We start from the raw sequence: 12269 nt of genomic DNA, 5'->3' as shown, positions 1-12269 counted from the left end.
TTAAGCACCCAGAGAAGAATGAATCTTCCATCATTAAAGATTTGAAGTCTAGCTCTTCAAATGAATACACACATCATGTAAAACTACACTGAAAAGAAGGAATGTATGTTAACAAGAAAGCAAGAAAAGGTAAGGCTGTGTATGGGGTGTGTGTGTGTGTGTGTGTGTGTGTGTGTAAACTGAAATAGATGCAAACTAAAAAGAAGACCAAAGCACACAATTTTCCCTAGTTGCTATCACCTGCTATTTGTTTCTAACCCCAGTGGTTCAGAAGGCCCAGCCTCCTCCTGGGTCCATCAGCAGTGTCAGAACCTAGCACTGAGTTCTAGTGCCCATGTGAGCACGTGGAAAGCTCACTTCCTCCCTGAGAGTGCTGGAGAGGGCGGCGCTACCTGCCCTGCACCTCTGCATCATCACCACAGCAGCGCTACCCAGAAGTGTATGTGAGGGTCAAAATGCTCTCTCCCTGCACCGGCCAAAATCACCACCGTACGCGCCAGACACACAGACTCCCGAGCACCTGAAACACAGCTTCTATGGCTGAAGCACAGCATTTTATTACTACAATTGCTTTTTGAGAATTCCATGTATGAGAGCTGAGTCTGCATCACTTCCACTCCCTGCTCTCGCTCTCCAACTACGGCCCCTCCCTCTCAAACTTAGGACCTCTTCTCCATGACCACCATTGTACACACATGCATACACAGGCACACACACACCCGACTAAGTCCACTGAGTGCTGCTCACATGTACATGTGCTTAGGGGTGACCTCTTGAGAGTGGATTCAGGCTTATTACTTTGTCATTAGTATTTGGGTGTTTTGTTGTTTCTGGTTTATTACTTTTATTTTTTTATGACAGCCTTATGTAGTCCAAGATGACCTCAAATTGAAAAACACCCTGCCTAAGCCTAAGTAATGGGATTAAAGATGTATGCCACAATGGGTTTTTAAAAAACCCACATTAAAAAAAAAACCCACATTTTAAATACTAATGAATTAAAAATAACAGAGCTAGAGCCAGGTGTGGTGGTACATCCCTTTAACCCCAGCACTCAGGAGGCAGAGGCAGGTGGGTCTCCAAGTTTGAGGCCAGCCTGGTCTAAAAAGCAAGTTCTAGGACAGCCAGGGCTACATAGAGAAGCTGTCTGGAAAAAAAAACCAATGAATTAAATAAGCAATAAACAAAAAAGAAGCTTGCAGAGCCGCACTCATCCAGCAGCTGCCGTCCTGTACAGGGCAGGTCTACAGCGTTCAGAGACTGACTTCACAGACTTCTGCCTTTCAGGAAAGACCGGATTTTATTTGCAAAGCTATGACCTGACTATCATTCCAACACAAGAGCCTGTCACTCTTGCTTTCGGTTATGGCAGCAGCCAAGTCCGCTGTGCACACCAATTTCATCTGCTTCTCCTTCTACTATCCGGGTCAGAAACGCACTGTGTTTCATCAGCTATGAAATACCACCCTGGACCTGTTATCTGTGCAAGGCTTTGGAAATGGAGCTAGAAGGGCTGGAGAGGTGGCTCTTGTAGAGCATCTGGGTCAGTTCCCAGCATCCACATGGCTAGAACTTGAGTTCTACATGATCCAACGCCTTCTTCTGGACCCTGCAGGCACTGCACACATGTGGTACACACTCAGACAAGTAGGCACTTGGACATACACATAAAATTTAATCTTTAAATTTTTAAAATAGGATCGTGCCGGGCGGTGGTGGTGCACGCCTTTAATCCCAGCACTCGGGAGGCAGAGGCAGGCGGATCTCTGTGAGTTCGAGACCAGCCTGGTCTACAAGAGCTAGTTCCAGGACAGGCTCCAAAACCACAGAGAAACCCTGTCTCGAAAAAACCAAAAAAATAAAATAAAAATAAAAAAATAAAATAGGGTCGTAATGATTCAAAGGTTGCTTCACCCAAAACAATCTTAAAATATTCTTTTTACTCTTAGAGAAATTAAAACAAAACATCTACTTTTAAGTGTTAGTTCACAGAAGGAAAAGAAAAGCCAGCACGGGCTGTGTGTAAGGGAATGAAAACCACATCTGTGAAGGTCAGTCTTGTCAATTTGATTGAACTGAGGGACACTTAGGAGACTCACAGAGCAGGCTTCTAGGTATGCCTGTCAGGGCACTTCCAAAAACTGGCATGCGGGACAGCAAACCAGAGGGACCTGCCCTAAATGAGGGCAGCACCATACAACAGGCCTGCCAGCTTGTCAACAGAAAACTGTGAAGGAAGCCAGCTGCGCAGACATGAGCTTAAGTCTTCCTGAGTGAGGGGTCTGTCGCTCCTGCTGTGACCTGCAGGCATCACACTCCAGCATGTATGTCACTGTGGGTGTATACCAGGAAGCCTCAGGCTGGAGCCACATCACTGGTCACTTTGGTAATGCTGCTCCCAAATGTACCTTGCCCCTGCCTACCCTCAACTCCTGCTGTGCACCTCACAGTTGCTTAAGTCACATCCACTGATTCGGGAAATACTAACACTTACTGCACACGGAACCCTGTTTCCGGGGTCTGGTTACCTCTCAGAATAGTCCCTACTTCAGGGTTCCTACCTTTGGGAAACTGTTTCCACTTCTGTGTGCGAGCCAGGAACAGGGACGTTGTTTCCTTGTCTCTTCCCAGAATTCCCATGAACCACTTGGTCCTAAACGGCCTTCTACATTTGCATGCATCCTCTCTAGTTCTATTCTCTACTGCTAATTGCCTAGAGACTACACTAGTAGCTGATAAACAGGGACAATTCCTGCCCTTAAGTGTTTATCTTGGAAACACTGATTTTTGTCACAAATCAGGGTTCTCCTGGTGTCTAATGGGTAGGAGCTAGGGGTGCTGCTGAACACTCCACAGTGTTACATGTCCCCAGAGAACTCTGGAGCTGATGTGCACATACCAGAGAGGGATGCGCATCCCCACTTCAGGAGCACTGTGGTGTAATAAATATGACCACTATCTTTGATCAGACTCTACTCTAGAGAAAGGTGTTTTTCTGTGTGAACGCAGTCAATACTCACTGATGCATGCTCTCCACTCCTGCTATGATCATGATGCAGTAGGAAATCCCACTCTGGACGAGAAAGTGTAAGGCATACCTAGAAAAAGGGAGAATGTGTCAGAAGCAGCCACAACCATCCAATGCAAAGACTACAGGTGGGAAAGTACTTAATGTAACCTAGAAGGTTGTCTGTCTCTGTCTCTGTCTCTCACACACACACAAATAACTAAATCTTCCCAAGTCCAAATGACATTCTGCAAACACCCAGGATTGGGAGCCCCAAGCCTCAGGCCAAAGGAGCTGGATAAATAAAACCAACCTTTACAAGCCCAGCTCAAGGCCCCAGCACTCCACATATCCTAGCAACAGGAAAGCAGCGTGGGGCCATGTAGACTGAGGATGGCCGCCGCCCTCATAAGACAAGGAACAATAATTTTAAAAGGAGTAATAAACATGGATTACAGAAAAGTCCTGGCAGAAAGCCTGCTTTTTCCCCTAACTTCTCCAACACCAGCTTTCTACTTCTGTTTACCTTTGTAACAGGGTAATTCACAAAACCCCCAAATCTATTTTCAAAGCACAGGGGTCAGTCAAATGAACTTTCTTCTAAAAATCCAGTAATTTGCTATGATGTGTTTGCGGTTGGCATGGCAGTCCTTTCTAAAATTCCAATATAGAAATCACCATTTAATGACAAAAGTAATTCATCTATTCGGGTCACAAATTTCAGGCAAAATATGATTTGGACCTCTGGGACTAAACTCAGCCCAAACCATCCGAGATCAGACATCACACATGCACATGTGCACAGACACACTCTTGCAGTCTTTCAACTTCTCTTTTGGATGGCATGATGTATAGAAAACTTCTGCAGTTCTCATGTACAAATTATTAAGATATTAACATACAATTAAAATTCCTTTTTATCTTCACAACAGACTGTCAGATAATATGAATGCGGGAAAACTGCTTACACATTTTTCTACAGACATATTACAAATAAGAAGCCAGCCCCAAGACAGGTCCGAAGACAGGCACTTTACCCGCTATACACACTAGGCCAGACTACGTCTCTAAACACACACACACACACGTGTACACACACCACATACACACATCCAGAAAGCAATGATCTGGAATGTTGGCTATAATCAGAGGGCTTTGAGGAGACAGGAAAACATATACAAATATAAATGAAAATAGAACGAAGCTTTAAAGTAATTAATTGAAATCTCATCCACCTATTTATTGTCAACAGTTCACTAACAGACCTTTAGGTACGTTGTTGGGGACTGCTAGGTACTTTTAAGAACTGTTAATACTCAAAAGTATCTTCAACAGGGTGGAAGAGCATGTCTGATTGAGGGTTACTGAGAAGACTGTTTCCTTTTCTAGGGAATCTCCTTGGGGCATCAAGACTTGGAAGCCTATAGCAAAGAACACTGCAAACATCACGCTAGTGGCTTGGCAGACTTCAGGCTCCCACTCCCGGCAGCATGCTTAGCTACCATTTGGCGGCAGGGTGACACTTAGGCAGGTACTTGCCATGCTCATCTCTGCTGCTGTGGTAAATGGAGGTAGAGCACTGACCAGCTCTGGATTCATCTCTTTTGTGAATTCCACAACTGGCAGCAGCTCCCTACTCTAGCACTCCAGTGACAATCCTTATCCTGCCCCTCACTGTCTCACGCATCATCATTAGTACATGCACATAGGATTAGTGCCATGCTCACAGGAAGCACACTCTGGCCACTTCAGGTTTTCAGGATTATAAACTAACACATGGAAAGTCCATGAGTGTTGTAGAATAGTATTTTGAAGATGTGTTATATTTGTGTATGCTGTGGAATGTTTGTTTAATGACGCAAAGATGTGCAGCATTCTTTTATGTTGCATTTGCTTAACTCTGTGGAGCCGTGTGACTTTGCCTGCCTAAAACAACTGATTGGTCTAATAAAAAGCCCCCCAAAAGAGCAAAGAGGAAAAAAAACAACTATGCAGAAGTAAAAAGCTAATTCGATACCACATGAAAAGGGATAACAGAGATTGGATGAACAGAGAAATGCCGCTCCTGAGCAACCAGATAATGGGAGTACAGTCTGAGCATCCCTCACCCACAGATCCACTCAAAAACTTCCTACTCTGGAGCACCCCAGAATGCAAGCTTATTCATCCAGGTCTTCAGACAGTAAAGTCTACGTAAATATTCCAAAATCAGACACTTGTAATCCCAGGAATTTCAGACGAGGGGCACTCACCCTGGAACAGACTGAGTCTGAGACCAGCCGTGTTCATGCTAACAAGCACCAGCTCATGCTCCTCTGTGGTGCTCCAGGCCACAGTAAGCACTCTCTGGTTCCATTTTACAGACGGGTAAAGCTAAGATTACATTAAGATGGCCAAAGTCAGCAGCTGCGAGTCACAGAACACTGAGACTCAGTCTGGGTCTGTCCAGCTTCAAACATCTAAGCATTCATCACCCTACACTCTGCTGGACAATTTGTGTTCCATTTGTTTGTTGTGTGTGTGCTGTGTATGCCCGTGTTCCTTTGGAAGTCAGAGGACAATAGGCAGGACTCAGTTCAGTCCCTTTGTCACGTGGGTTCTAGGGATCAAACTCAGGTCACCTGGCTTGGCAGCAAGCACCTTTGCCCACTAAGCCAGATCACTGGCCAATCAATACTATATAGTCTTAGCAAAGCTATTACAATGAATACAAGAGGCTTGTAGGCACTAAGAAAAATGGAGAGGAGACTACGCAGAAGTAGGTGAAGTGAACAATTATGTTAATTATATTTACAGAGCTAATACGTCCTCCAAAAGGGAAGTTGTAAAAATCAGTGAGAGGGTTGCCTCTGAGCAAAAGAAAAAGAAAAAACACTAACAAAGCAAAGTTAAAGAATAAACCAGAATACTTACCATTAACTAATTCTAACTAATAAAAAGTTAACTTACTCTCTCCCTCTTACCAAAAGAAGAGGAGAAGGAGGAAGAACCCAGTGAAGTAAATAAATCTCTTGCTACCATATGTAACTTGAAACTCAGGACATCGTAACCTTGAGCTCAAGTTTGGTAACTAGGATGCTGTGTTAGAAGGTATCCATGAAGATTTAACATGGTGAAACACCTCAGTGAAGAGACTCATGCACTCTGCCCCCATACCCACCCTCCCCGGCCCGCTGCACTCCCCTGCCTTTCCACAGAGCACAAAGTGAAGTGAGCCCTCATGAAAACAGGCTGCATACACATATGGGATACTTAGCTGCTGATGAGAGAATGAACACACTGAGAGACACATTCAGTGTGCTCCAGGAATAGGGGCAGATAAAATAAGGAGCGTGGAGTGTTATTAACTGTTGAAGCTGGGGAATCAGGGAACTACAGTCCATCCATGTAGTCCATGTTGTGAAAGCTCTATGATGTTTAAAAACATACACTGCTCCTACAAGTCAAAATAGAAACCTCAGGAAACTTCAATGATATACATACTTAATGCCATCCAAACAGTGAAAAGCTCCATATATACTTGGATCTTAAGATATCGAGGCAAAAATCCCAACACCACGTACAGTACCGAGGGCTATCAGAGAGCCAAAGGCAATATGGTAGAGATGAAACAAATGATGCTCACTTGATTGATTTGTGGTAAGTAAGCATGGGTAAATTATACTTAGCTGACTTTTCATGAGGTCCTAGGAAACACTTGCAACTGTTGGAGGCAAAGGGCAGATGGAGAAACACCAGGCAGTGCAGCCCTGGTAAGGACAAAGCCTGAACACCTGGAGAAAAGCGCACTGTTAGCCTAAGAGTGCACCGGCTCTCCAGCCCGCAGTGGAAGGCTCACATGTGTGGGTCAAGTCGGTACACATCCAGCTCTCTCACAGCCTCCTCAGCTCAGACAGGTGCCTGCAGAAGAGCAAGCCAGACTCCTTGTCTGTGAATGGAGAGCACTTCCGAGTGCTCACCCAGGAGGGAAACCTGTGAGTCATCAGAAGCCCTTCTACCGAGAGTCTTCGCAGCCTTGCCAAGAGTGACTGAGCACCTTCCAACCGTGCCTTCCTCGTTCAGACATGCACGCAGGTGCCAAGAAGCAGCACAGGCCGTGCTCAGATTGTAGCTCTCAGGCTAGCCAAGTGAGGAAGACTGGGGCTAGCTAACACAAAGCACGAGCGCACGCTAGCTAACACAAAGCACGCGCGCACGCACATGCACACACACACCACACACATGCACACGAATGAACACCACACATGCACACACACCATGCACGCACACACCACGCACACCACATGCACCACACGCAAACACGCACATGCACACAAACACACACTACGCACACACACCACATGCACACACAGACACCATGCACACGAACACATACCACACACACACCATGCACACACATACACCACGCAACCCCCTCACACACCACACACACACACACACATTTGAAGAATCCAGAGGAAAAACTTGTCTCTTAATTTTTCCTCCACTGAGAACAAACAAAAGCCTCTTTGTTGCTACCAGTAGGAGAGTCAATCAAGTGGGCTTTCCCAGGCTCGTCAGAGTCAACAACACAGAGAAAACCCAAAGGAACAAACAACACAACAATTTCCTGCTTGTTTCAGCATAAAATATTTTCAAGATGGGCGAACAGAACTACTTAACAGACTGTCTTTCTAAGTCCCCCTTGGTCCCTGTTCATAAATCATAAACAATAACTCTTCCCTAAGACAAAGTGAGAGATTCCCATTCCCAACCCACTGTTTCTAAAGATTTTGAAAGTTAGCCTTGAAAGAAAACTTTGTAAGTCAATTTCAGAACAAAAGCCATGTATTCCTCTACACACTCAATTCTCAAACAGACCTACAGCGTTCACTTACACATGATCAAAATACTTACCATCCAAAGCAAAAAAATGCAAGATAAAGGCCCAACAGCGTTGCAACTACGTGTCTGATAAAAGAGCTAGTTTTGCTTGAATGGAGATAAGTTCGAAACCAAACGGCTGCTAACAAGGCAAAGAGTTGGCACACTACAAAGTTGACCTGTAAAGAAAAATTAAAATCTGTGTTAGCAACAGACTGGAATCCTTCAATGTTACACTTAACAGAACACCACAGTCAATATAAAAACTAAGTTCTTTCCATTTATAAAAACCAAAAACCAACAAATGGGGCATTTCCCAGGGAGGAGCTTCAAGTTTAAGCGATGGGTCAATATCCATTCCCTGCATCGCCCCTGACAGGAGACAGGTGTGTGCAGGACACCTGGAAGGAAAGAGACAACAGTGGAGGCACGGGGATGGAAATCACAGGGCACTCTGTGGGTTTAGGGACAGAGCAACCCATTTAGACAATTCAGGCCTTAACAAATGGTGGGAAAGTAAAGCTTCAAGCTTCCCAAAATGCTCAGGGCAGGGTCAATCTCCCCTGAGTCTCCAGTGGCAAGAAGGCTTAGGGCTACAGATTCAGTGGCGTGGGGACACAGGACTATCCCTGGAGTGGAACAGAATGGCGCTGCTGTGGTGTGAACATCACTGCTGTGGCTTAGCTAGATGGTAAAGGTAAAAGATAGCAGGTAAGACACAGAACCCTTGATGTGTGTTGGGCGGGGAGCACACACCTTTCCCAAGTCTAGCAGGGCTACCCTTGAACTCCCCACCATGCTCAGAGCCACCTTCCTGACAGGCAGAGGCAAGCTCGAGGCGCTCGCTCCCCACCCACAGGCCTGAGGAAAGGATGTCTTGTGGAATGTGAAGGTTTAAGGAAAGAAGTTGCTGTTTCCCTCGGGAGACTCTTTCCCTGAAGTGTGCAGGGTGATACTTCTAAAGGCCTGTATCTAAAGCACCCCTTTCCTGCATGACAGACAAGCAGGCTCTTGCCTTGTGTCATGACGGATGCCAGCGGTGCTGGTGTGCTGAGACCACTGCTCTCTGGAGCACATTCAGTGCCAAACCAATGTCTCTCTGGCAGATTCTAGCACTTTCTCCTCCTACAGTTTTAACTGTGTTTTTGAGAATTAGCCAAAAGTAAAGACAATTGGAAAATGACTATTCTTGACACTAATTACTAACATCTATCTACGTGATTCTCAGACTTTTAAAAACCTTCAAGTCCTTCCATCCTTTCTCTCAAATGTATCTTAATTAAACAAACAAAAAATATAGAGCATTTGCAATAGAGAAAAAAAAACACAAGTGAGCTGGAAAGGAAATCTCGACCCTCTCCCAGGGTAACTAGACTCTGACTCTGACAGGAAAAGCATGCACACACAGGAACGCTGGCAGACGTTAGAGAGCCTTGTAGAAGCTGTTTCGAGAACAAGCTTCAAGGCAAATGTCAAAACGAGGTGACAAGGGGACTGGCAGGCAGGGACCAGCAGAGTGCCACCACCCCGAGGAGCTTGCTTTCTCCCAGTGCTCACCCTCTGTCACACATTTTTATATAACATGAAGTTATGACCACAATACAAGTAGTCTATAAAACTTTACAGACTTAATAATCACCTACTCTTTCACATCAAGGACATTGAGACCAGGCCTCACTCTACACAACCACAATTTCTGGCACACAAACTCTACTTTAAAAAAAAAATGTCCAATACAGATTCCAATAACCCGAGGAATGAGAGCCCCACGCTGGACAATAGGGGAAAGGTCATCCTGAGGAACAAGCAATGTAAGGGGCAATGGGTGTGTGGGGAGATGAGGGAGCGAGCTCAGCAAGGGCACTCTGGATGTGTGCATCTAATAACAGGTTCCAAGACCCGTGAAAGGGATCACAACACAAACGCAGGTTAAGAACCACTGGTCTAGAGCCTTGAGACAAATGTGAGTCTGAGAGCTGTGGACACCTTGGAAAGGAGCTACAGAGAGACAAGATGGAGTTGGCCAGGACCTTGCCTGAGCCCTAAAGCTAAAGGATCCCAGCAGCAGAAAAGCAAGCAGTCTTGGGAACTGTAAAAGAAGACCCAGGGAACAGATGCCAAGAGGCTGTAGGCACTGTCACCATAAGGGCAAGGATGGGGCAGTAGCTGCCAACCTAGCAGATCTCCACTGCTCTCTGGAAAGTATCTTTCTCCCAATCACTCACCCTCTTCCCTAGCACCAAGTTCAAACTGGCTTTCTAGTTAAGTAAATACAGCTTTACCAGTGACCTTGGCAAGAGTAGCTGAAAAAGTCCCAGGGGCACATTTTATAGATCAGGAAATGGTCTCAGTATTTAGGTGAAGTCACTAAAGCTGTGGAGCAAAACCCTTCACTTCCCACTACTCGTCAGATAGCTATGCCTGGGATGTGGCCTACAGGGAAGATGCTTTCTTCTAAATGGGAAGAATTTGGAATAAAAGGACTTCGTTTTTCTTTTACTTTTTAAATATTTATTCTCTCTCTCTCTATCTCTCTCTCTCTATCTCTCTCTCTCTCTGTGTATGTGTGTGTGTGTGTGTGTGTGTGTGTCTGTGTGTGTGTCTGTGTGTGTGTGCACGCACATGTGCCGTAACATGCATTGGAAGGTCAGAGGACAAGGTATGGGGAATATTTCTTGATGATTCTTAAATGTATCTTAAAACTATTAAAATCTAAAGTTAACACCATCTATCCTCTTCCAAACAGAATTACCTATCTTGGTCTATGTGCTATTTTGTTGTTTTTTTTTTTAAGTATCTAATATCTGTTCTTTTGCCTTCTCTGCCTCTCTCTCTGGTCCCCTTCTTCCTCCTTCATCCAACATGACCCATGTCCTTTTAGGGAGAGGGACGAGGATAAGGGAGATGACTCCAAAGGTAAAGGATTGTACCACCACACCTGAACACCGGGGTTTAAAACTCGGAACCCACACTGGAGGAAAACGCTAATGCCTGCAAACTCTTCTCTGAGTCTGTGCATGTGTGTAAAAGACCATGTGTGTACATGCTTGTATGCACATATACCGATGTAAAACTATCCTTTTAACAATGCGGTCAGCTCTCTACCAGTTTTAACCAGCCATGGGTTGAACATACCATATATATATATCGAACACATAGGCCTCCCTTGTTATTCCCCACCAGTCCAGCAAAGCAGCTGTTTACACGGCATTTACATCACACTAGGTGTTCCAGGTTCACAATTTAAATGAACGGAAGAATGTGCACTGGCTATGGCAAATACAGTACATTTTACAGAGGGGCTGTGAACATCCACTGTATCTGGCAAGGTTCTAGAACCCATCTCTCGCAACACAGAGGAATCGCTGCATCCTGTTCCAGTGACCTGATATTGAAATGATATGCCTTTGAGAAAACTGCTTTAAGTAATCTGGAAGTGGAGAATGGAAGGCAGACAGGACAAAGGGGAGAAAGGAAAATGAAAACCCCGGCTACTTTGAGCCTGACTCACTACACTCCTCATTTCACACAGAAGCAGCCTTTACAGCAATGCAGAGACTCTGATAAAGAAGCCCCAGCTGAAGATAAACCAAAGGACTTGCCCTGTCAGGGGTTTGTTCTCATCAGCAAGGGACATGGCACTCAACCCTACGTACCTTGTGCCCCTTTAAGTGACGGCAACAACACTGACTAAAGGACATTCAAAGACAGTAATAATGCCCCAGAATAAGTTTGTAAAGGCAACTAGGAATTTTAGAAGTTTTTTTCCAGAAGAAACCACGAATGTTCCTGAAGAGAAACTACAGACTGATAGTCTTTGTTTGTTGCTTGGTTTTAAGTACTTAAAGATTTTAAGACTATATGGAGGGAGGGCAAAAAATGAAAAGTGAAAAAATGAAAAATGAAAAGGGAGGAAAATACTGCAAAACCAAGGAAAGGAAAGCAAAATCCTTTCTTGGGAAAATTATGACCTCTACAAGAAAATTGGATGGCATAGACAATTTATAGAAGTCATATCCAATAGAACTCTGAAATAGTCTTAATTCTAAGGGGCACAAGCTAACGGATTAGTGAGGCACTGTGTTCCAACTCTTAATGGAGAGAGACTGACTGGTACCTGAAGCAGGCAGGTACTTCAGGGGCAGAACAGTCATGTTCAGATCTGCCTTTTTGTCTGCAATGTACCAGAGATGATGAGGTACAAAGGCTTCAATGCCAGCCCATGATCACACATGGGGGCGATAAAGACTAGACATCTTAGGAATGGCTTATTACTGCAGCAAACCTTAGCTTATCCTGACTAGATGTGAAAGTTAACACCATAGACATCCTAGATAATGTAAGAGAATAGTGCATATCTAATCCAAATAATAATTTAACAATGCCAAATTATGGATAA

The 12269-nt window shown here is 44.7% G+C and overlaps 1 protein-coding gene across 5 annotated transcripts in view; it reads right to left on the bottom strand.

Moving 5' to 3' along the window:
• Positions 1–12269, bottom strand: part of Mboat2 (membrane bound O-acyltransferase domain containing 2) — a 128448-nt gene that overhangs the window by 79812 nt on the left and 36367 nt on the right. For 3 of the 5 annotated variants that reach the window (XM_041630222.1, XM_041630223.1, XM_041630225.1), the window contains exons 2-3: positions 7904–8049; positions 3021–3098 (exon numbers count right to left, since the gene is read on the bottom strand). In XM_041630222.1, coding sequence (XP_041486156.1) covers positions 3021–3098; positions 7904–8049 — 224 coding nt within the window. Of the gene's footprint in view, positions 1–3020; positions 3099–3320; positions 3400–6632; positions 6715–7903; positions 8050–12269 lie in introns of those variants that run through there. The other 2 variants (XM_041630224.1, XM_041630226.1) reach the window with 2 other exon arrangements.

Source organism: Microtus oregoni, unplaced genomic scaffold (genome assembly GCF_018167655.1).
Source record: "Microtus oregoni isolate MIOR12 unplaced genomic scaffold, Mior012 000034F_ref0000314, whole genome shotgun sequence".
Classification (NCBI taxonomy): domain Eukaryota; kingdom Metazoa; phylum Chordata; class Mammalia; order Rodentia; family Cricetidae; genus Microtus; species Microtus oregoni.
This window is presented reverse-complemented; position numbering and strand designations above follow the sequence as displayed.